Source organism: Vombatus ursinus, unplaced genomic scaffold (assembly GCF_900497805.2).
Source record: "Vombatus ursinus unplaced genomic scaffold, bare-nosed wombat genome assembly UNPS02014772.1, whole genome shotgun sequence".
Lineage (NCBI taxonomy): Eukaryota > Metazoa > Chordata > Mammalia > Diprotodontia > Vombatidae > Vombatus > Vombatus ursinus.
In genome coordinates this window covers 19,174,378-19,199,718 of record NW_020954550.1, presented here as the reverse complement: position 1 = coordinate 19,199,718, position 25,341 = coordinate 19,174,378, and the positions used below count along the sequence as shown (strand labels likewise).

General features: G+C 38.7%; 1 protein-coding gene across 2 annotated transcripts; it reads left to right on the top strand.

The window, feature by feature from the left end:
* The first annotated feature begins 21,226 nt into the window (after window positions 1-21,226).
* LOC114044258 (ubiquitin-conjugating enzyme E2 C-like) lies at window positions 21,227-21,788 on the top strand. Of its 2 annotated transcripts, none has more exons than XM_027863654.1 (2): window positions 21,227-21,360; window positions 21,421-21,788. In XM_027863654.1, exons 1-2 carry the CDS (start codon window positions 21,227-21,229, stop codon window positions 21,767-21,769), a joined length of 483 nt encoding a protein of 160 aa, XP_027719455.1. In that variant the 3' UTR covers window positions 21,770-21,788. The 2 variants fall into 2 exon arrangements, with proteins under 2 accessions (XP_027719455.1, XP_027719456.1); XM_027863655.1 differs by having other exon boundaries at window positions 21,227-21,523; window positions 21,587-21,788.
* The last annotated feature ends 3,553 nt before the right edge of the window (window positions 21,789-25,341 follow it).

The following is a 25,341-nucleotide window of genomic DNA, read 5'->3' as shown; positions in this document are numbered from 1 at the left end:
ATATTTTTAGATATAATATTTCTAAAGTTCTTAGCACAGTGTCTAGTATATGTTGTTGTTGTTAAGTGTTTTTTAGTTGTGTTGAACTCTCTGTGACCCCATTTGGAGTTGTCTTGGCAGATATACTGGCTTGCTGTTTCCTTATCCAGCTCATTTTTCAACTGAGAAATATGAGGCAAACAGGGGTAAGTGACTTGCCTAGGGTCACACACCTAGTAAGTGTCTGAGGCCACATTTGAATTCATGAGGATGAGTCTTTCAATCTTAGTGCTCTATCCACCGTGCCACCCAGGTGCCCTTTTTGGGACTATAAGGGTTGGAAAGATATTTTTATCAGGAGATGGTTCCAAGATGGTGAAGAAAAGACAGCGACTCACCTGAGCTCTCCCCAAAACATCTTTAAATAATACCATAAAGTTATTCCTGCAGGAGAAGAACCCACAAAAGGATGGGGTGAAGTAATTTTCCAGCCAAAGACCACTTAGAAGGTCAGCAAGAAAGGTCTGTCACACCTGGGTAAGAATAGAGCACAGTCCAGTGCAGGCTGCACCAGAACACACCAGGACCCAGCAAATCAGAAGCAGGCTTTGGGAGCTACTGAATCAGTAGTGGCAGCGGCTGCTTCCATAGCTCTCAGGCCACAGATAGTAAGGGGGTTGAACAACAAGTCAGAAGGAGACTACAGGGGTCTTTTGGCTAGCACTGAGGCAGGACTGTGTAGCTTTGCCCATGTTCAGATCTGAGTCTCAATCCTGGGTGGCAGTCCCAGGGTGAGGAGGAGCATTAGCACACCAGAGCTTGTGGCTGCAGTGGAGCAGGGATCCTCGTCACAGTTCCAGAACAGAAAACAGTGTGTGTGGTCACTCACAGACCAGAAGACAGTCCAGGAGAGTAGTAAACACACCTCTCATTAGATCATACCACCTTGAAAGAACTAAGGTCCTTAGAAATATCTCTGAAAATAGCTTCACAAAACCCCTGAAGCTTGGGACAGTATGCCTTCCACCCTGGAAGCAGAGCCCTACTTTAACAAAGAGTTAAAAGTCAAGAAATAGGCTGAAAAAATGAGCAAACAACAAAATTCTGACCATAGACAGTTATTATGGTGACAAATAAGATCAAACACATGCTCAGAAGAAGATAATAAAGTCAAAGCTCTTACATCCAAAGCCTCCAAGAAAAATATGAATTAAGTCTCTGGCCATGGAAGAGCTCAAAAAGGATTTTGACAATCAAATAAGAGAAATAGAGGAAAAGTTGGGAAGAGAAATGAGAGTAATGCAAGAAAATCATGAAAAATGAGTCAACAGCTTGGCAAAGGAGACGCAAAAAGTATTGAAGAAAATAACACTTTAAAAAACAGACTAGGTCAATATTAAAAGAAGTACAAAAAGCCAATGAGGAGAAGAATACCTTAAAAAGCAGAATTGGTCAAATGGAAAAAGAGGTGCAAAAAGTCACTGAAAAAGAAAAAAAAACTCCTTAAAATGTAGAATTGGCTAAATGGAAAAGGAGGTACAAAAGCTCACCAAAGAAAATTATTCCTTAAAAACAAGAATGGAGCAAATGGAAGCTAATGACTTTATGAGAAATCAAGAAACAATAAAACAAAACCAAAACAATGAAAAAATAGAAAATATTGTGAAATATCTCATTGAAAAAACAACTGACCTGGAAAATAGATCCCAGAGAGATAATTTAAGAATTATTGGACTACCTGAAAGCCATGATCAAAAAAAGATCCTAGACATCAGCTTTCAAGAAATATCAAGGAAAACTGCCCTGACATTCTAGAACCAGAGGGTAAAACAGAAATTGAAAAAATCCTCCCAATCACCTCCTGAAAGAGATACCAAAATGAAAACTCCCAAAAATATTGCAGCCAAATTCCAGAGCTCTCAGGTCAAGGAGAAAATATTGCAAGCAGCCAGAAAGAAACAATTCAAGTATTGTGGAGCCACAGTCAAGATAACATAAGATTTAGTAGCTTCTAAATTAAAGGATTGGAGAGCTTGGAATATGATATTCCAGAAGACAAAGGAGCTAGGATTACACAAAAATCACCTACCCAGCAAAACTGAGTATAATTCTTCAGAGGGAAAAATGGACATTATTTTTATAGATTTATTAAGCACATTTATTATGCACCTGGCATTGTGCTAAGCATGGGGAAAATGGACATTCAATGAAATAGAGGACTTTCAAGCATTCTTAATGGAAATACTAGGTCTGAATAGAAAATTTGACTTTCAAATGCAAGACTTAAGAAAAGCATAAAAAAAGTAAACAGGAAAGGGAAATGATAAGGGACTTAATAAGGTTAAAAGGTGTATATTCCTACATGGGAAGGTGATACTTGTAATTCATAAGAACTTTTTCATTATTAGGGCAGTTAGAAGGAGTACATATAGACAGAGGTCACAGGTGTGAGTTGAATACAAAGGGATGACATCTAAAAATAAAATTAAGAGATAAGAGAAAAATATATTGGGGAAAAAAGCAAAGGAAGAGGTGGAATGGGATAAATTATCTCTCTGAAAAGAGGCAAAAAAATAAAAGAGGCAAGAAAAAGCATTTGCAGTGGAGGGGAAGAGAGGGGAGGTGAGGGTGAGTGAGTGAACATAATTCTCATCAGAAATGGCTCAAAGAGGGAATAACATACACACTCAATTGGGTATAGAACTCTATATTACCCTACAGAAAAGTAGGAGAGGAAGAGGAGGAGAAAAGAGAGGGTGATAGAAGGGAGGGCAGAATGGGAGGGGTGATAGTTAGAAGCAAAACACTTTTGAGGAGGTACAGTGTGAAAGGAGAGAGAGAATAGAATAAATGGGGGGATAGGATGGAGGCTAATACAGTTAGCAATAGCACATATGGGGGAAAATTTGAAGCAAATTTTTCTGATAAAGGCCTCATTTCTCAAATATATAGAGAACTGAGTCAAATTTATAAAAGTAAGAGTCATTCCCAAATTAATAAATGATCAAAAAATATGAACAGTTTTCAGGTGAAATAATCAAAGCTATCTATAGCCATATGAAAACAAATGCTCTAACTCACTATTGATTGAAGAAATGCAAATGAAAACAATTCTGAGGTACTGCCTCATACCTATTGGCTAATAAGACAGAAAAGGAAAATGACAAATGTTGGAGGGGATGTGGGAAAAATGAGACATTACTGCACTATTGGTGGAGTTGTGAACTGATTCAATTATTCTGTAGAGTAATTTGGAACTGTGCCCAAAGAACCATAAAACCATGCACACACTTTGACCTAGCAATACCAATACTAGTTTGTATCCCAAAAAGGGATAAAAAACAAAACAAAAAGGAAAAGAACCTATATGTACAAAAATATTTATAGTAGCTCTTTTCTGGTGGCAAAGAATTGGAAATTGAGGGAATGCCCATCAACTGAAGAATGGCTGAACAAATTGTGGTATGTAATTATGCTGGGATACTATTGTGCTATAAATGATGAGCAGGATGTTCTCAGAGAAACCCGGACAGTCTTACATGAGCTGATGCAAAGTGGAATATACTGTGTACAAAGTAACAGCAACATTGTAAGATGATTAGCTGTGAATGACTTGGGATTCTCAGCAATACAATGATCCAAAACATCTCTGAAGAACTTATGATGAAAAATGCTATCCATCCACAGAGAAAGAACTAATGGTGCTTGAATACAAATAGAAATACACTTTTTTACTTTCTTCATTTTTCTTGAGGTTTTTTTTTGTCTATGTTTTCTTTCACAACATGACTAATATAGAAATGTTTTGCAGGACTACACATGTATAACCTATATGGAATTGCTTGCCTTCTCATTCAGGAGGGGATGGGAGAGAATTTGGTACTTGAAATTTTTAAAAAAATGAATGTTCATGTTTTTACATGTAACTAGGGAAAAATAAAATACTAAATAAATTCTAAAAAAAAGAAAGATATTTTCATATGTTTTTACTTATTTCCAAAATGAGCCTAAGCCCTCAGGAAAGTGCCTGTCTATTTTACAACATTGTCCTCTATTTTTTTTTCCTTTTTGTCTCTTTAAAAGATGTAAACTTCTTACAAATGAATTCTTGCTTTGTGATAACTTCTACATTTAAAAAAGCAAAGACTGGAACTCTCTTTGCTCTTGCTGACTCCACCCTGCCCCACTTCTCACATAGGTCAAGGCCTTCATCTCCAGCAATAAGGAGATAATTGTCCCATACCAATGGGCTTTGGAACAAGGGTTACACAAGTATGATACCTATTATTGCTCTATGGGTTTGCCCTGAATATAGCAGGCACTTAATAGATGCACTAACATATAGTAGGCACTTAATAAATGCTTATTCCCTTCCTTTTAGCTGTATATCTAGTTCTATGCACCAAGTTGGAGGCCTAGTTTTGACACTTACTTTAATATCTGTGTGATGGCTTTTCTGAGCTTCAACTTTGTCACCTGTGGAACAAGGATCATGATAATCATGGTACATTCCTCATAGTGTCATGGAGAAGAAATTGCTCTGTAAGCCTCCCAGCACCCTTTAGTAACCATCATCAGAAGCTCCTTCATCTGTCATGCTCCACAACCTGGCAATTCCAACTGGAGTGTTTTGGGCACCTTGTTCCACATTCCTAATTCTGAATAGTTAACTGGGGACGTGTGGTAAATCATTTACATCTTCTTCATTGCTTCCTTTTCTAAGAGTCTCAGCAAAGTCCCTGACGTGTAGTTCTTAGATACTCAAGTTAAATCTTTTGCAAGGGCCCAGACTTCTAACAGCTGGCAGAGTTAGAGAAAATTCTCACTCCCAAATGCATGGTTACGTATATTTAAAAACAAACAGAAGTTTACAAAGTTATCACAGGTTACCATTTTCCTTGGTTTTTGTAGAGGCCTTTCCAATACAAAATAATTAGGAATAGCAACCAGAAATATGAAAAGAGAAAACGAGGGTTAAAAAACACCACCACCTTCTTGCCTCAGAATGGATGTCTAGTCTCAGACAATTGCCTGAAGTTTGTGGGGCTTTTCTGGAGGCTTAGATGTCTTGGCTCCTCTAAGACATGCCTCTGGTCCTCCAAATCCTCTTCCTTCTCCAAGATTGTTGTTGAGGAAATATCCCTCTTGGAGGCCAGTACCTAGGCCTTGAACTCAGAAATTTTCTTCAACCTTTCAAATTTGAATGAAAAAGTTATTTTCAATAGGCTTAGTCTCTGACCTGTGCTCAGAAAGACAGAAGGGAGTCATGAACTCTCTTCTCAGACTACCTGGGTAAATGTAGGCAGCCCTTTGTGTGCTGCTTATATCAGTCATGATTTTTTACTCCTAGGAGTGGGGAAGAGAGAAATTCCCTCTCCCAATTGTCTGCAAACTTGTCTGGAAGTCTAAGGGAGAAAGCATAGAAAAAGAAAAATGAAAAGAGCGAACTGGGTTATAGCTTGTGAAAATGGTGGCTCCTATGACAAGATCCTGCCCCCTTCCCCATTCTCAATTATCATACAACCTGGAGGCATCTCTGGTCACTGGAGACCAATCAGAGAAGTTCCCCATGTGCTCTTACCAAGTGTTTAAGGCACCAGTGAAACTCCATGGGAGGAGCTCCTCCAACAAAATTCTATAGCCTATGATCTTATCAAATTGATTTAAGGGTCCCAGGATCAAAACCCTCCCCAATCACTAATCAATGTTCTCTTCCTTAATAAAATTAATATTCTTGCTTAAACCCAAAATGGATAAAGAATAATGGGTTCTTGAATTGGATGTCAGGTACATCATCATCACCATCATCATACACAAATATTCTTTTAAGTTTGTTAAGTGTTCCATTTCCTTACAATGCCCTTGTAGGGCAAGTACTGTAGGTTTATTATCCCCATTTTACAGATGATGCATCTGAGATACAGAGAGCTTAAGTGACTGAAGTGATTGACCAATGGCCATTCAACTAGGTAATATCAGAGGCAGGGTTTAAACATCTTCTGAGGTCAAGACCAGTATGCTTACCACTGTGATACACTGTGATTTGGCATGATGAAGAAATGAGAAGGTATTCCGAATTAGGTGCTACAGACCTCTGAATCCAAAGGTGCCAAGTAGATTCTGGGACCAAGAAAGTCAAAGAAATTCAGTTCCTTCACCCAAATGTTAGAGATTGAGTGATATGTGGAAAGTTGTGAAAGCAGAAAAACCCAAGTACAAAGGGAAGGCTCCCCTGGACTTGGTACCCAGGAGGCTGATGAGATCGATACAGCTTTTGGGAAAAGGTAGAGTCCTTCACTTGTGATTGTAGTGGTGTTATATGAACTCATAGCCCCAAAGGGAATGGAACCTAAGTCTATGCCCTTAAATAATAGCCATGAAGGTTCATGGTTCTGATGTGTTAACCCCTGGAAAGTATTTGTTATTACTGTTCAGTTGTTTCAGTCATGTCCAACTCTTCATGATCCCATTTGGGGTTTTCTTGGCAAAGATACTGAAGTGGTTTGTCATTTCATTCTCCAGCTCATTTTACAGATGAGGAAACTGAGGCAAACAGGGTTAAATAACTTGTCCAAGGTCACATAGCTAGTAAGCATCTGAGGCTAGATTTGAACTCAGGAAGATAAGTCCTTCTGACTCCAGGCCTGGCACTCTATCCACTGTGCCTTCTAGCTGTCCAAAGGAACCCGAGATGGGGTCATGAAGTGTTGGACATGACTCAACTAACTAAACAACAACAAAAAATATTTGCTTTCTGGAGGAATAGCTTTAAATTTAGGCTGTAGTGATTCACTCCCCTTCAGAAGATTTTTTCATAGATTTTAGAGCTGGAAAGGACCTTGGAGATCATTGCATTCAGATTAGGTAAATGCAGTCTACGGAATCTATGTAACTCTCCTAGCATCCCCAGCTAATGAGTGACTGAGGTAAGATTTGAGCCCTGATCTTCCTGACTCTAAATCCAGTGCTCCATATACTATACCACAGATATTTTTAGCACAATATAGCATTAACATTCTCCATCTTCATCCTTTGTATTTCTTGTGTTTAAGATGAGAAAGATGAAGTTAAAAGAAGCAGATCATAGGGGAAACCCAGCTGAAGCAGAGCTATGTCCTCAGAAAACATTGTTACATGTCTGCGTTTGAATCACTGTAGACCTACAAAACCCTTACAGATTCGCTTTTCATGCAGGTAAGAAAGGGTAAACGGTCTGGGGATGTTTACCATTACTCTATAGGTCTGGGTTTTCAGGGCCAAGGGTTATGCCCTGCTAAATTTCAGTTTGGTCATGAGGGATAAATAAGGCAGCGACAAATCAAAGCATTCTGCGCTGCAGACATGTGAGCTGTTATTCTCTTTTCCAGTCCTGACATTCTAGTTGAACCAAGAGACCAAAACACACAATGATTCAACAATATAAATGAAAATTTTACTAACAGGAATCTGAACTCTCAGTAATTGAAAAACTAATGATGATCCGGACAAGAGACAATGAAACATAACCTCCTGCCTTGTGCATGAGCTTCTAGACGCTCCTGGGGACAGTGTTGTATGTATATTCAGACACCACTATATCAATTAAGTGTTTCTATACAATTGTTTGTCTTTGCTATGGGGTAGGAGGGGCATTCAATCTGGAGGGAGGAAGATACTCTTGTTAAGTTTTTTGCAATGTCTTAGACTTCTTTTTTTTATTATTTTTTATTTTTTTTTGGCTAGGCAATGGGGTTAAGTGACTTGTCCAGGGTCACACAGCTAGTTAGTCTTATGTGTCTGAGGCTGGATTTGAACTCAGGTCCTCCTGAATCCAGGGCTGGTGCTCTATCCACTGTGCTACCTAGCTGCCCCAGGTTCAGACTTCTAATAGTTGGTAGACTTAGGGAAAATGCTCACTTCCAAATGCATGGCTATAGATATTTAAAAACAAAAAACGGTTTACAAAGTTACCACAAGTTACCGTTTTTCCTAGGTTCTTGTAGAGGCTTTTCCAATCCCCAACAATTAACAATAGTTTCAGATTCAGATTCAGATAGGAATTGTTTCAGAAATAACTGTGGGCAAAAGCTATTAATAAAACATTTCAATTAAAAACAATTATAAGATTTTATATATATATATACATACATACATACATATTTATATATGTGTGTGTGTATGTATATATGTTCTAGTGGATAGAGAGCTGACTTCAGACTCTGGAATACTTGAGTTCAAGTCCTTCTGACATATACATGGTCAAGTTATCTAAGGTCTCAATACCCCAGGCCTCTATCTTAGACCATGAGTTGCAGATGATTTACCAATTAGCATTGATAAAAGGAGTTTCCACATCAGGATTTCCTTATGCTAATGAAATCATGGGTCTCTTCTGGGCCAAAATTAAAAAATAATAATTTTATTGTAATTTTCTCAACAGTTAAATTTCTTCACCTAAAGCTATAGGTGGCAAAATCTGAAATAATAAGAAATAGTTCTTTACCATCATGATGCTTTGACATCCCTGTTTTTTGGTCTGGTCTTTGTTTAGCAACACAATTCTTTGCCTTTGGTTTATTGTGGAGTGTTTGCGAAATTTCTTGCCAAGAAAAATGAGGGAAGGGAAGCTGTCCTGTTGTGTTTTTAGATAACACTACCAAGCCCTCTATAATAGGAAAAGGAGACTTTACTGATTTTATGCTTTTCTCCTTTCATGAGAAGCAAAAATGCTGATATTTTCTGGTAAATCTCCATTAGAATTTGATAACTCACTTTCATATAGAACATTAAGGCTTACAAGGTACTTTCCATACAACCCTGTCGGAATCACCCCACAAGGATGCCAAAAGAGCTTAGAAACCATTTCAGCCAGCCAACATTCAATCTTCTTGCCAAGCTAAGAGGCATGGCAGCCAACACAATGCAAGTTTAGAACATAAGCTCACTTGCAAAATGTTATGGGGAGGCTAGAGAAGGATTATGAGCCATATCAAGAGGACAATGAATACGTAAAAATCATGGTGGAAGAATGAACTCAAAAAGATCAATTCAAGACTGTTTCAAGATGAGACTGGAAGGAGGACAATGAAAACACAAGAAAAAAATGGAACAGATCTGTCAACATTTCTATCACAAGCTGTTTTTGTTATGGATGAAAATGGAAACCCCACTTTTGTTCTCCAACACCTCCGTCAGCAGTGTGCTGGATGAGGAAGTGAAAATGGCATTCAAGGTGAGGGAGACAGAGAATGGTAGAACCACATGCAACACTCACAGAGGAAATCTGGTCTGGAGGAGACACAATTTAAAAAACCACTAAGCAACTTATTTTCAAGATATCTAAAAGAGGAAAAACTATAGAATGATTCAGAAAAAAATGTGCCTGATATTATTACTCCCAAAAGACAATTAAAAAGATATTAGTAACTATTGACATATGTCTGCTTTTTCATTGCTGTAAAATCTATATGAGAATGATATTCTCATATTTGGAAGGATAGAGTTTGTTAAAATTTGGAAAGGGAACAATCAATCCTTCACAAATGATACTGCACAAAGGACCACATCTTTGCATATAGTCACAGTATTGACTGAAAGGTGTCCAGAATATGATATTTTGTTTCACTGTTTGTTGATTATATAAAGAGCCTTAAAGTTTTTCCCCAACAAAGTATCTAGATATAAAAAAGTATATCTAGATAATATGAGATTCTTTGACAAATCACACATTTTATTTTTTCAGCAAAGTTTCCTATGAATCATGAAAAACATTAATTTCTGAAGAAGTAAAATTTCAGAGACCTAAAATGCAATAGAAAGACACATCCAATCCAACCTAATCCAATAAACGTTTATTAATATGTATGAGCCCCTCCTGGATCACTGCCTTGTCTCTCTCCTGGATCACTGCCTTATCATGGCAGAGGAAGTTACATAGTTCAATGAAACAATGAGCTGTGCTGTGTGTGATTATCCAAGAAGGACAGTCTTGGTGGAGAATTCTGACAAAAGATAATCCACTGGAGAAGGAAATGACAAATCACTCCAGTATCTCTGCTGAAACAAACAAATAAAATCCTATTTATTAAACAAATTTTATTATAATATAATATTATATAATATAATAAAAATTATTAAACAAAACAATATCAAAATTCATCCATGGGACAATGAAGAATCCGATAGAACTGAATGATTAAATAACACCATGTGTCCAGTACTGTGCTAAGCCTTGGGGAAACAATTAATAAGAAGAAAGACAGTCCCTGTCTTCAAGGATCTTACAATCTAAAGGGGGAGACAACAAATAAAAGTAGACAGGAAAAGGGGGAGAAGACACTAGATGGTATCTAGCCTAGGGACATCTTGTTCGTGGAGTTGAAACCAGTCAGATTAGCAAATGCAAAGTGGAGGGAGCTGAGAATCCAGTTTCTGCCCTTTATAAAGGATGGCATTGGGAAGAACTACATGGTGGGCGTGAGTAGATTGGCTAGGTGGTAAAGTGGGTGGAGTACTGGATTTAGAATCAGTTGGAGTTCAAATTCTACCTCAGAAACTTAATAGTTGTGTGATACTTATCAACTTCTTGAAGACCAATTTGACCTCCTTTCCATGGCTGGGGCATAGGGAGAAGGAAGGAGGCACAGAACTAAGTAAAGAAAGTTCTTCCTGCTTCTACAGTCAGGAGCATCTGGCATTGGTTGCTGTTATAGCTGACAATCTGTCCCTGTTTGTCCTTTTATTCTTCCCACCCTCTTGTTATTGTACTGCATATTTCCCTACACATAAAATAAATTAGTGGCTATTAATCTTTACTTTATATGTGGTTAGTTTTGGCGATGGAAAACTGTATGGTAGGGAAAAAAATAAAAGACACATCCATTGGGTAGAGGGAAACAGGGACAGAAAGTGGCAGACTCCTAATGTTTACCTGGGGGTGGATATTGCAGACCAAATATTATTGCTCTGATATAGTGTTCTTTAGCAAGATCAAGATAGTAAGTAAAGGTGATGAATAATTTTAAGTGAGTCATAGCTAGCAGTGTGACCCTGGACAAGTCACTTAACCCTGTTTGCCTCAGTTTCCTTATCTGTAAAATGAGCTGGAGAAGGAAATAACAAACCACTTCAGTGTCTTTGCTAAAAAAAACCCTAAATGAGGTAATAATGAGTTGGACATGACTGAAAAAAACAACTGAACAACGACAACCACCATCACCAACAACATCATAATTCCTTATACTGGTTGAAGAGTTTTACTTGTGAGCCAAAGTCCAATATAACTGAGGTGAGAAAGCAGTGCTTTTTCTGTGGGCTGCATGGCTCATGTTATATTCTTTATTGGGTAATTACCTGAGATCCCCCTCATTTTTACCTCTCATGGAATTATTATGTCTCTGTCAAAGAGATCTGTCTATTCAAAACTTAAATGTGGGAGACCTGATTGGGAGGGGAGCCTATTCCTCCAAACCTCTCCCATAATTTATATTACATGTGAGAGGCCAATATAATTCTTATTATATCAACAAAAATTTGTATTCAAGAAATGTCATGAAAGGAACCATCTATTATTCAGGAAAAAATAGAAAAGATGAGCCAATCATATAGTAATCCAACCCAACCCAATGCAATTCTACCCAATCCAATCCAATCCAACCATCTTTAATTAAGTGCCAATATGAAAGATACATGAGATCCAACAGGGAATATTGGTTAGAGAGTCTTAGAGTAAAGAAGACTTGGCTCACTGGTTATGTGACCGTGGACAGGTCACTTAAATTCTTAAAGTCCCAGGCAAATCTCTAAAACTATAAATTCATTAGCAAATGTCAATTGTAATCAGGAGAGTTTCCTATGGCAATGATATCACAGATCCAGCCTGAAACTATGTGCAAGCCATTTGTGCTATGTACTGAGGGTAAAAAGTTATTATTAAAAATAGTCGCTGTGCTCAAGGAACTTCCAGGGGAGAGAAAACATATAACTTGCACTGGTATTCAAGTCATGCGAACAAAAGTGAAGGAAGGCCTCCACATTGGTGGAGAATTTATGGTGCAACATGAACAAGTATTTCACAGGATAATTGAAGTATTACATGTTATAATTATAACTGAATATTATTGAGTATTCTGACACTAATTTCCTCTTTTTTCGGTAAAAAATGATTCCTGGCCATAATCATAATTACTAATTGTACAGCTTACAAAATCTTGCTGATAGCCCATAACTCACTAGCTAGATCAAATGTTTCTTACCCACAGTATTTGGTATGAATTCAGAATATCAGAGTTCTACTTTAGGAAAGATATGTTTATTCTTCCACACTCTTTATGGATGTGAGAACTCAACTGTTCCCACAGTCATATTCACCCATTGAACGCATTCCACTGGTGCCACCTACATACCATATTGCACAACAGATGGAGGGACAAAGTTCCTTGTAGTTAGGTTAGAGGAGGGAGAAGGAAGAGGAGCCTGCAGAGGAGACAGAAAAGGAATAGAGAAGTAAAGAGAACCAGGAAAATGTAGTGTCATGGAAACTAAGGAACTAGGGTGATTTAAAATTAAAAAAATAAAAGAGTGAGAAGTCAATAACACTAAATCTCCCAGAAAGAATAAGGAAGTTGGAGATTGATTTCCTGGAAATAAACAAATAAAAGCAATTGGATTAAGAATCTACAGCTGGAAGGGGCTTGGGGGTTGCTCTAGGAGGCTCTGAGATGAAAGGGTCATTGATTTAAAATTGAAAAGTAATTTAGGGGGCAGCTACGTGGTGCAGTGGATAGAGCACTGACCCTGGAGTCAAGAGGACCTAAGTTCAAATCTGGCCTCAGACACATAATACTCACTAGCTGTGTGACTATGGGCAAGTCACTTCACTCTAATTGTCCTCACCAAGAAGAAAAAAAGAGATAAGAAATCCAATCTCTTCATTTTTCAGATGAAGAAACTGAGGCTGCAAGAGCTTAAGTGATTTCTTCAGGGTCACACAGTTAATCAAGACCAGCACTCTTTCCAGGACGGTGTGCTACTGGTCCAGCTCTGTAGGGAGTCTGGATTTGTCCAAGCTGGGCCCAGGAGATCCACTGAAGTCTGATGCCTCTATAGGAACTTTATTCTAAGTCACTTTGCTCTCATTGCTTCTCTGGGCCCATGACCTCAACATATACCAGTATACTGACACTATCTCACAGGGGATATGAATGGTCAGCCTTAGCTAGTTGATAGTAGATGCCTCTAATGACCGTATTAAGAGAAACATACCTCCAATAAATGGGGAGGCAGGCAATAGTCCCTCATCAGACCTCGCTAGGATTGTTGTGCTCCATTCTGGGCACTATTGCTTTAGAAGGACCTTGATTAGTTAAGAGTGCTTAAAGAAAGGTAATCAAGATGATAAAAGGCCTAGAGGCTATGACATTTGAAGATCCTTTACATGAAGGACCTGGGGATGTTTAACGTGGAGAACAGAAGATTTGGGGGGGGGGAGGGGGGGGGGGAAAGGGGGGGAGAGGTGGGGGAGGGGCAGGCACCAAACATGGTGATTTTCTTCAAGTACTTGAAGGGCTGTTCTATGGAGGAGGTATTCAATTTGTTCTGTTTGTCCACAGAGGTTAGAACCAGGAGGAGTGGGTACAAAGAAGCCAATTTAGGCTTCATGTTAAACGATACTATTTAATGATCAGAACCATCCCAAAATGGAATAAGCCACTTCCAGGCATGTTGGGCTCTCCTTCTTTGGAGGTCTTCAAGCATCAACGGGGCAATTACTTGTTAGGTATGTTAGGTATGGGGATTGTGTGTGTGTGTGTGTGTGTGCCTGTGTATGAATCGGACTAGTTCATCAAAGAAATGCCTTCCAACTTTCAAATGATGTGATTCTTGGTGAGTTTAAACAATGAGGCCCAGCAAAACTGAACCTCAAGTTGGTAAAGGAGTAGGAAGCTGTAACAGCAGAGCTGTAGCCAGTAACCTTTGAATGCTCCTGGAAAATTGGAAAAAGTGTCACAAGACTGGAGAAAAACAAATGTTCCATTTTTTTTCCTTAAAGGAAGAGGGTAGTTTTTACATGAGCCTATGAGTTTGATTTTGATTCTTGGAAAAAAAAATATAGAATAGATAACTGAAGGGATGGTTTGTAAGTGTTTAGAAAGGGAAGTTCGTTTTATTTGTCATTTTCCATTTAAACATTTTGTTGTTGTTCAGAAGTTTCAGTTGTGTTCTACTCTTCATGAGTATTTTCTTGGTGTTTTGGTGTTTTCTTGGCAAAGATACTGAAATGGTTTTCCATTTCCTTCTCTATCTCATTTTGAAGATGAGGACACTGAGGCAAAGCGAGTTAAGTGACTTACCTAGGGTCACAAACATAAGTGCCTAAGACCAGATCTGAACCCAGGAAGGTGAGTCTTCCTAACTCCAGGACTAGCATTTGATCCATGGCTCTAGCTAGCCATCCCTAGAAAAGGAATTAGCAATCACTAAAAGCTAGAATAGCTTTATTTAGATGAGGTCATGCCAGAGTAGCTCACTTCCATCTTGGCCTGGTTTACTAGCTTGGTAAGTCAGAAAAATATTTGACCAAGTAACTCATGCTATCTTTGTGGACAAGACGGAGATAGAGATAATGGAAGTTAGATGCACAGTATATATTTAGGTGTACATGGTACATTTAGGTGTACAGTATTGGCTGAATAAGCAGACTCAAAGAGAATTCATTAATGAATTAACTGGTAAGACCTCTTAGGTAGAAGGACCCAAGAGAGTTACCCTTGGTGCTATGCCAATGACTTCTACGAAAACAATTTTTTTGGTGAAGCAATTGGGGTTAAGTGACTTGCTTAGAGTCACACAGATAGTAAGTGTCAAGGGTCTGCTCTGAGGCCAGATTTGAACTCAGGTCCTCCAGGCCCCCGTGCTCTATCCATTGCGCCACCTAACTGCCTCGAAAACATTTTAAAAAGCAAGGTGGGTCATCTTTTTTATACTTAAGTTAAACACCATAAATTTTATAGAAAGTGATACAATTTATTTTGTAATAAAATACTATTTATACAAAGTAAATATTTAAATCAATGACTTCACTGAAAACGTAGATATAATGCTTATACATTTGTAGATAAAATGGTGCTGGGAGGGACAACCGACATTGGACGACAGAGCCAGGATCTAGAAAAATTCACAATAGGCTAGAATAACGGACTCAGTGTAAGGATGAATAAATATAGCAGCCCAATGTCAAATTCAGAAGCCATGAAGGTTTACTATCAGTTAGTCTCAGTCTCTCATCCATCCAATGATTCATTCTTTACCTAGAAAGATCATGAACTATGATTTTCATGAAACCAAGTACTTTCACTCTCTGCTCTATGAAGTTACAAAAAATAAATCAATAATTCTCTTTCCTTTGTGCTTCAAGTCCCCAGCCAGAGAACTGCTCTGACAAAGTATTACGACCATGAATCTGTCTCTTTTCTTTCCTGAGTATTCCCTTGTGACTATCTCTACAGCATAGTACCTCTTTGAGCAAGGACATACATAGGTTAGCAAAGTAATAGTTTATTGTACTTAATTTTTGTATACTATACTTAAATTCAATACATTTTATACAAAGCAATACAATTTCTATAATAGTACAGTAAAATTTATACAAAGTGAATAAAATGATAAAATTTTAAGAAACATAATTTCTAAGAAACAGGCACTCTCAGGAGAGAGGGAAGGAAAGAGGAGAAGGGTATAATGGAGAAATGACCTTTTTGGGTCTGCATTCTGGGAGGTTTCAGTTTCACAGCATCCATCCCTATTCTTCTTGTCCATGAAGCTCTTCCTCATTTCTAATCAGGATGGATAGGGTAGTTGTGGCAGATAAAAAAAAAAAAAGAAGGCAGAACTACTAAACTTCTATTTTGATTGTTTACTCTATCAAGGAGAATTATTCTATGGAGCAAGAAAGGAATGTAATGATTTCTTGGCTTGCCAAGGATATTAGGAGACTGTAGATGGATCTCTGCTGGTTTGGAAAGAAATCATACCAGCATTTTCTTCTCCACAATCTGCCCTCCACCCCCAGCTCGAGTTTGCGGGTGAGCAGTGCCAGGAGTTCCAGAGCGGAAGTGGGAGAGGGGGTGGCAGCAGCCTCCAGAGTTTCTGCTCTCTTGGTGCCAACAATGCAGGGACTATCTCGCCTCTGCTTTTGCATCCCGATGTTGGCATGCTTCTGTAGGGCTTCAGCTGCCCACAGTACCTTAGGCTGCTAGGGCATGTCTTTGAATCCAATCAGGCCTCCTTCATCAGTACCCAAGATAGGGCAACTGCCCTGGAGAGATTGAGGGAAAGGAAAATCAGGGCGTTATCCTAGGGTAATTTCACCTCCTGAAATTTAGAGGGGGTGCCAATAGCACTTGGAATCCTTTAGCAGCATAGGAACAAGTGAATTTAGCACCTATGTTTCAAGAATAAGTTACAGTTGTGGGGAACCTATGATCTTGAAGCCACATGTGGCCCTCTAGGTCCCTCTAGGATTTGACTGAATCCAAATTGTTTCAAAAAAAAAAAAAGGAGATGGAAGTCCAAAGAGTTTGTTTGTTTGTTTTCTCAAAATCACCTAAGCAGTAAGCAGCAAATCCAGCACTTGAATGCATGTCCTCTGGCTTCAAGTCCTGACAGTCAACACACCTGTCTAAGGCATTTGGAGATCCCAGCTCTGTCATTAACTGTGTGACCTGCAGTAGGTGACTTCAGCCTTCTGGTCCTTTGGTTCTACATCTTGAATATGAGGGACTTGGAAAGCACCACTAGTTCTGGTTCTCTGTTCTTGGTTCTGCTGCTAAATAGCTCTATGTCCTTGAGCAAATCACTTTCACTCTGTAGGCCTGTTTCTTTCCTAAGGTCCCTTTGTGATTTAGAGATTCAGAATTCAGATCTGAACATAGATCTAGATTTATGACACTTTAGTGAATTGAAGATTAGTTAAAGGGATATTCAAAATGAACCTATCTCCCAACATATAGAGTTTAATTGATGAAATAATCATATACTGAGGAAGATATTTTCCAAAATACTGATGACCTCTTTGTCCTGGTAATTACACAAGGCACACACTTAGGGCAGAAAGGTTTAGAGAAGAGAAAGAAAATGATTCAGATTTAGCAAGCATTTATTAAGCACCTTGTATGTGCAACCACAAATGCAGTAGTTGGACCTAACATACTGTTAGGTCCTGGAGGTACCAAGACGAAGAACAACAGAATCAGAGCAAGGGGTTTAGAGCTGAACAGAGAAATAGGAAGAGATAGAGATCACTTCATGTTAGGAGGCTTCATGGAGGAGGTAGAGCCAGAGCTGGGGCAAAATTTGGGGTGTCTTACAAATAGCCACGTGTCTGGAACAAAGACTATTTTATGTTAACGTATGACATATGAGAAAGAATTTTCTTTATTTTGCTGTCTACGGCTCTTCTGGTGGAAGTATTTCTACAGGCCATTAGGCTTTTGTTTGGAAGTCTATTCCTCTGAAAAGGGACATAAGTTAGAGGTCAGTACCCTTCCTAGCCCTAGCTTATTAATCCCCCAGAGTCTCTAAGGTCATTACCTAAAGAACAGATATTTAGTTCTTTGGTAATGTTTTAAAACCATGTCATACATATATCTAATTATATATTTATATATGCATATGTATATATGTACATATATACACATACATACATACACACACACACACACACACATATGAAATTTGGTCTGTGTAAGTAAATAAACCAGAGTAAGCACTGAGAGGCTCGGGCCAAGAAGTGAAACTTTCACATATTGCTCCTTACTCTTAGTCTGGAAAGTCACCTAAAGCATTTAGGAGTTCTTAACCACTATTTTTATATCATGAACCTTTTTGGCAGTCTGCTAAGGCGTATGAACCCCATCACAAAAACATGTTTTTAAACACATAACAGAGAGTTAGCTCATATCGAGCATTTATATAGTGCTTTAAGGTTTGAAAAGCACTCTACATACATTCTCATTTGATCCTGACACCCTAAGATGGCATCGCCCAGGTGGAAGACGTTAAGGGAGTATTTCCAGGAATTGGGAAACTTGGAGCACATGCGGACATTTTAGATTGGCTTAACACATATTGCTGGGAGCATCATTTTTCCATTGACTGTGTAGCTGGAACAGGGTGTATCTTTAAAATAGACTTATTAAACAAGGCTTTTGCCAAGGTTTTGCTGCTGCGGGTGAAGGGCTTTTTCACGCATATCATGCAATAAGGAGGTGGGGCCTGGAAAGCCATATCTTCACTGCCCCCTTAGATCGTGTGAGTTCAGGAAATGGGCCTGGGTCTTTGGCCTTTTTGTTTTTTTCTTTTCTGTTCTAGGTTCAAGGGGTTGAGTCTCCTATTTGGCCTAGAAGCATAAGCCGCTGAGTTCCAGGAGTCCCAGAATCCAGGGCAGACACTATAGCCGGGGAGCCCTGAAGAGCCTGGGTGCAGGGACACCAGCCAAACAGGAGCCAGTACTGCCACTGACTTTGGCCTTGAGCTTGGTAAGACTAATGCTCTGAGAAATGAGCTAAGTGGTGACCCTAGTTCTACGCCCCCCCCCGCCACTGTTAGAGTGAGGTGATATGGGGGGATTTAGTCCTTGAGATTTTGGGGGCCATGTTTCTATGTGTGTTCTTAATGTATTTTGAAGTAAATATCCCTTTTTCAATGCTAATCTGATGTGAAGTGAATAAATGGAACTAGGGTACTAGTCACTGCATCTCTAAAATGGGGAGAATATAGCTGGGGCTATGGCAAAGAAAAGAGAGCCTCTTCAATCCCATCAAGGTGCCTGAGAACCCTCTGTGTGTATGTGGGGGTGGGGATGTCGGGGGGAGATAAAACGTAATGGGCCTCAACCTGAGAAAATGGGGCCAGAGTGAAACCATATTAAAAATTAATAAAATAAAAATGTGTAGCGTTACAAAGGAAACCAGCTATAGTGAAATACAGTTACCAAAAACAAATTCATGGACCCCCTGAAATCTATCTGCAGACCCTCCATGGATGTCAGGTTAAGACCTTCTACAAGGCAATTGTCCTCATTGAGGAACTAATGTGTCAGCTCACTGGCATCATTCCCTCACTGCAGTTTGGCAGTGCAGTTATAGGACTTTATTTTCTTGCCTTTCATAGGAACCAACCACAGGAGACTCACAGGACTGTGTGCCCTTCTTCGTGGTATCCCAAACTAAGTCCGGGGCACCTAGGTGGTGCAGCGGATAGAGCACCATGTGTGGAGTCAGGAAGACTCATCTTCACGAGTTCAAATCTAGCCTCAGACACTTACTAGTAGTATGACCATGTGAAAGTCACCTTAACCGTGTTTGCCTCTGTTTCCTCATCTGTAAAATGAACTGGAGAAAGAAGTGGCCAACCACTCCAGTATCTTTGCCAAGAAAACCCCAAATGGGGTCACAGAGAGTCAGACACGACTGAAATGACACAATAACAACGAACCGAGGTCAAGAAGGAAGTTCTAGAAACCCCTCTCCTTTCGTATTCCATAGAGTGCAGTAGTTGAGAACATTGGACTTCCAGTCTGGGAGTTTGTGTTCATTTTCTAACTCTGTTATTTACTGTCCGTGTAGGAATAATAGCTACCACTTATACATATATTATTTTATTCAATTCTCACACTTGATTAAGTAGATGCAATTACTGCTCCCATTTTACTGAGGAGAACGCTAAGACTTCAAAAGCCTTGCTTTTTTGGGGGGGAGGGAGGGGGAGGCAATTGGGGTTAAGTGACTTCCCCAGGGTCACACAGCTAATGAGTATCATGTGTCTGAGACCGGATTTGAACTCAGGTCCTCCTGACTCTTAGTCCACTGCTTTCTCTACCTAGGAATTTTGAAAACAAGCAATTTCCTCTTTCTGAGTCTTAGGTTTCTTATTTTCTATATATAATGGGGCCAAACTAAATGTTATCTATGGTTTCTTCTAGTTTTAAATACTATATTACAGGCAGGATGCATATTAAAATTCATAGGTAGCTGTCTCTTGATGATGAAAGATCAATGGATGGAGGATGAGATGGATCATAACTCAAACACCAGAGACCATCTAGTTTAATGTCCTAATGTTACAGAAGAGGAAACTGAGGTCCAAGGATGTTCAGTGACTTGTCACTCAGGAAATATTAGAGACAGGGCTGGAAACTAGGTCCTCTGATTCCATGCTCTTCCCCTGTACTCTTTGATCTCTCCTTTTATTCTTTCTCTTAAATGAATACATACCGTTCTTAGGATCAAGATCACAGTCATGTACCATGTTTTCACTAAATCCTACTATACCCAGGACATAAACCTAGAGTTAACTAACCAGACAGTATTCTATCCTCCCACTAAATAGAGAAAACATTTGTTTCAAATTGATTTTCTGAATTGTTCAGGCCATCTAAGAGATAAATTTTTCATGTCTGTGGGCTGGATAAGATTAGGTGTTTTTCTTTTATCCAAATTTGCTTTCTCTCCCCCCAATATCTATTTAATTTAATTGTGCTTCTTTGTTGCTTATTTTGTCTGACTCATGCTTGATTTAATTTTTTTCATTATAAACACTTGAGTGAGAATCTTACATAATCATTTTCTTTTCTGAGCTGTTTGTTTCCATTATATTTTATTAAAGTTTTGAAAAGATGGTAAAGTTAAAATGATTTATGGAAGAATTCAGAGGAATTCAAAGTGCTAGAAGTATAGTCATCTGATTGAAAAATTATCTCCCTTTCACAATTCTGCTTAAAATATCGAAACTAATTTTCCTGTAATACCACTGTCACATATTTACAAGAGTCCTACCCCAGTACCTTATCATGGCATGAGATGTTGAAGATCATGTTGCCAGAGCACAAGGTTTATTTCATTCCACAAGCATTTATTAATTGCCTACTAGGTAATAGGCCCTATGCTAGGCTCTGGAGACAGAAAGATAATCCTTACTCTGAAAAAGCTTACATTCTGCCTGCAGATAACACATACAGAGATATGTGCAAAGTACATAAAAAAGCAAAACCAATGTATGTTTTGGAGATGATCTCTAATAACTAGGGTGGGAGAGGAAAGGGAATATGAGCTGATCTTTAAAAAGAACTAACAGTTGGAGGTGATTGAGAAAGGGCTTGAGAGATGATCTGTCCAAAGACTGAGACTTGGAAGATGAAATATTGTGTACAAGAAAGGGTAAGGAGGCAGTTGCCGCCTGAGAGTTTCTCTTCCTTTATCTCCGGTCCTCCATGGCCTCGCAGAACCGCACCTCGGCCGCTGCCAGTGTCTCTGCCACCACCCGTAAGGGGGCCGAGCCTGGGGTGGGAGCTACCCGGGGGTCCGTGGGCAACAGGTCACAGCAGGAATTGAAGACCCTGGTGATGTCTGGAGACAAAGGAATTTCTGCCTTCCCAGAGTCAGACAATCTCTTCAAGTGGGTTAGGACCATCCATGGGGCAGCTGGGACAGTATATAAAGACCTAAGGTACAAGCTCTCCTTGGAATACCCCAGTGGCTACCTATATGATGCTCCCACTATGAAATTTGTCACACCTTGTTACCATCCTAATGTGGACACCCAAGGCAATATCTGTTTGGACATCCTCAAGGACAAGTGGTCAGCTCTGTATGATGTCAGAACCATCTTGTTATCTATCCAGAGCCTGCTGGGAGAACCCAGCATTGACAGCCCATTGAACACACATGCTGCTGAACTTTGGACAAACCCCACAGCCTTTAAAAAGTACCTGCTGGAAACCTACATGAAGCAAGTGACTAGCCAAGAGCCCTGACCCTGGCTGACAGCCTACCTTCCTTCATCTTGCGTGTATGTGTGTGTGTGTTTGTGTGTGTGTATCTATCTTTTTGCCTTCCTCATAACCTGTCTTCTCTTTTCTGTACAGGACTCTGTTTCATAGACTGTTTTCCTTTTCTTTTCTTTTTCTTAAACTCTTGTCCAGCCCTCAACATTAATGTATAAATAAATAAAGTTTTGTTGGTCTTTTTTTAAAAAAAAAGGATAAGGAGATCAATGTAGCTGGAATGTAGAATATATAATGGGGAGCAATGTGCAAAAAACCTGGAATGGTAGCCTGGAACAAAATTTATGAACAAGATTTATAAATGTCAAACAGAGGTAACTATATTTTATTCTAATGGTAAGAGGGAGCCACTCAAGATTCTCTAGAAGGAGAGGGACATATCAGACCTATACTTTAAGAATATCAATTTGCTTGCTCTATGGAGGATTGGGGGCACAGCTAGATGGCACGATGAATAGAGTGCTGGGCCTGAACAGTCAGGAAGACTCATTTTCCTGAGTTAAATCTGGCCTTTACTAGCTGTGTGACACTGGGCAAGTCACTTAATTCCTCAGTTTCCTCATCTGTAAAATGAAGTGGAGAAGGAAATGGCAAACCATGCCAGTATCTTTGCCAAGAAAACCCCATATAGGGTCACAAAGAGTGGGATGTGACTGAAACAATCTAATAAAAACAACAACATGGAGGATGGATTGGAAAGAGGAGAGATTAGGCATGGAGACCAATTAAGAGGCTATTATTATAATCCAAGTGATGGAAGCCAGAAGTCTTGGCAATTGTTTGGTATTAGAAATGAGAGAGAGTGAAGCATCCAGGGGTAATTCTGAATTCGTGTACCCATTTAACTTACCTGTAGAAGAATTCTATTGCCCTTTCGAGAAATAAGGAAGTGAGTAAGAAAGAAAGGCTTAGAGGAAAAGATAGTGAGTTTGTTTATAACATTTTAAGATGTTATGGGTCATCTAGTTCAAAATGTACAGTATGGAGTTGGTAATTCAGGCCTGGAACCCAAGAGAGACACTAAGACTAGATATGTAAATCTTAAAGTCATCTGTATAGAGATGATAGTTGGATGCATGAAAGCTGATGGAATCACCAGAAGTAGGGAGAAAGAGAAAAAGAGAGGAGAGAGAAAGAGAGACAGAGACAGAAAGAGAGACACAGAGAATCATAGAGAGAGAAGGTGGGAAGGAAATGAAAGGAAGGGAAGGGAAAAGAAGAGGAGAGAAGAGAAGAGAAACAATGGTAGAGCCTTGAAAGACAGTCACATTTTGGGAGTGATGCATAGATTAAAATTCAAGTTAAAGAGGCTTCAAGACAAATATGGAGAGGATAATCTCTTAGAGGGTTGGCCATTAGATGATGTGTTATCTGGCTATGGCAACCCACAAAAAGAAAAGAAAATTTAAAATGACCCTCATTCTAATATGGTTACCTTCCTTTTCCACAGTTATGGCAGAGTGTAAGAAATGGATGCAACACATTCTAAGAATTGTAGTTTTTAAACCATTTATATACACTACTTTAATATTTAATGATGATTATCCTCAGAGAGAAAAATAAAAAAAAATTGGCAGAGTTGTCTTCATTGTGGACCCAAAGAAAATAAAAAAAAGTGATTTTATGGATCATGAATCATTTTGCCTTGAAGAATTCACATTGAACACAGGCAGGAAGACCCCTAGGGAGTCACTGAAGTTTATGCACCACCATCTGTTACTGAGAATGAAGAAATTGGAAAATTCTATGAAGATTTTGAGATGGTATCCAACCAAGACAGTAAGTATGATAATATTTTTAAAAAATATGACAAGAGATTAAGAGATGAAAGAATTTAAAGATCTGTAGACTTCTCAGAAAACTCACACTTCTATTTCAATAATAAATTCTATTAGAAGCACTAAATGATATCACAAAAAATGAAATAAATTATTTCTTCACAGGTTTAAAATAACTGGTTATTGATATGGGAGTCATTTCTTTTTAAAATACATTTTATTGACATCTTTTGCTTTTACATTGCCTAAATTTCTCCTGTTTCTCTTTCCTTTTCCTCTTCCAGAATCACATCCCTCATGGCAAAGATTATTACTTAAGAGGGGAAAAAGAAAAAAAGCAAAATCAATCAACACATTTGAAAAGTCTGAATATATATTCAATGTTTGGCACTCATGGACTTTCCACCTCTGTTAAGGAGTGAGGGGGAACTATCTTCTCGTATCTCCTCTTTGGCATCATTCATGTTATTTGTAATTTTGCAACATTCACTTTTGATTGTTATGTTGTCATCCGTTTATAGTTGTAATCATTTCGTATATTATTTTCTTGACTCTGCTTATTTCATTCTGATTCAATTCATATGTCTTTCTATGCTTCTTTATATTCATCTTATTTATCATTTCTTATAGCAAAGCAATATTCCATTACATGCATGTACCACAACTTATTTAACCATTCTCCAACCAATAAGTATTGATTTTATTCCTATTTCTTTGCTACCACAAAAAGTGATGATATAAATAGTTTAGTGAAAATGAAGACTTTCTTCTTTTCAATGACCTTCTTGGAGTATATGTCTAGTAATATAATATTTGGATCAAAAGGTATGAACTTTTTAGTCATTTGATTTGCATAATTCCAAATTGCTTTCCAGAATGGTTGCATTAATTTGCAGCTCCATCAATAATGCAGTAGAGCCCTACCTTGTGGGAGCAATTTCTAAATTGACTACTTGTATGTAATCAGAGCACTGACTAATTAAAGCAAGACCAAAGTAGAAGAAAAGATAAACAAGAGGAAACACTTTGGCAGTTACAGAAGCTTTTAACATGATCAGTTTATAAACACCGCTGATTCTGAAAAATGAAAAATGGATAAAGGGAAAGACTTGGACTCTGATTATATAATTTCTTAGAGAAGTAAAAGTGCTATAGTGTAGTTGCTGCTTTGAGAAAGGCAAATGAACTGAGACACAACCTCAGTCAGCCCAAAGGAAATGGCAGGTAAAGTAGTCTCATTTTTTAATTTTTACAGAGCATAGAAAAGGATAATAACTACATTCAGTAAAATGCTAGGATCATAGATTTAGAGCTAGAAGAGACTTTGGGGATTAGAGATTCAACCCCATCATTTTACAGATGAAGAAAATTGGGACCAACTGGCAAAACAGTGAAAAAACAGGAAGAGAAAATTAACATGCAGAGAGAGCTTGACATGATGCAACCAAGTGAGATCATTCCAAAAGCGCTTTCAAATGAAACTGAAGGAAAAACAAATTGATAGACAATGGAACAGATTTGTGGGCATTTATTTGGCAATCGATTCTCATTATCAATCACAGTAGAGTGATTAGTACCTGAGGAGGAAAAGGAAAGGGCAGTTAAGTTGATAGAGAGGTGGAGAAACTGGCCAAGTTTAAACAAGGGCCCCCAGAAGAAATCCATACTAGAGGGGATGTGAACACTGAGGGGTTCATTTTCATGATACCTGAAAGAAGGAGCATACTGAAAGAATGGGGGTGGGTGGAGAAGGCAGTGAAGCCT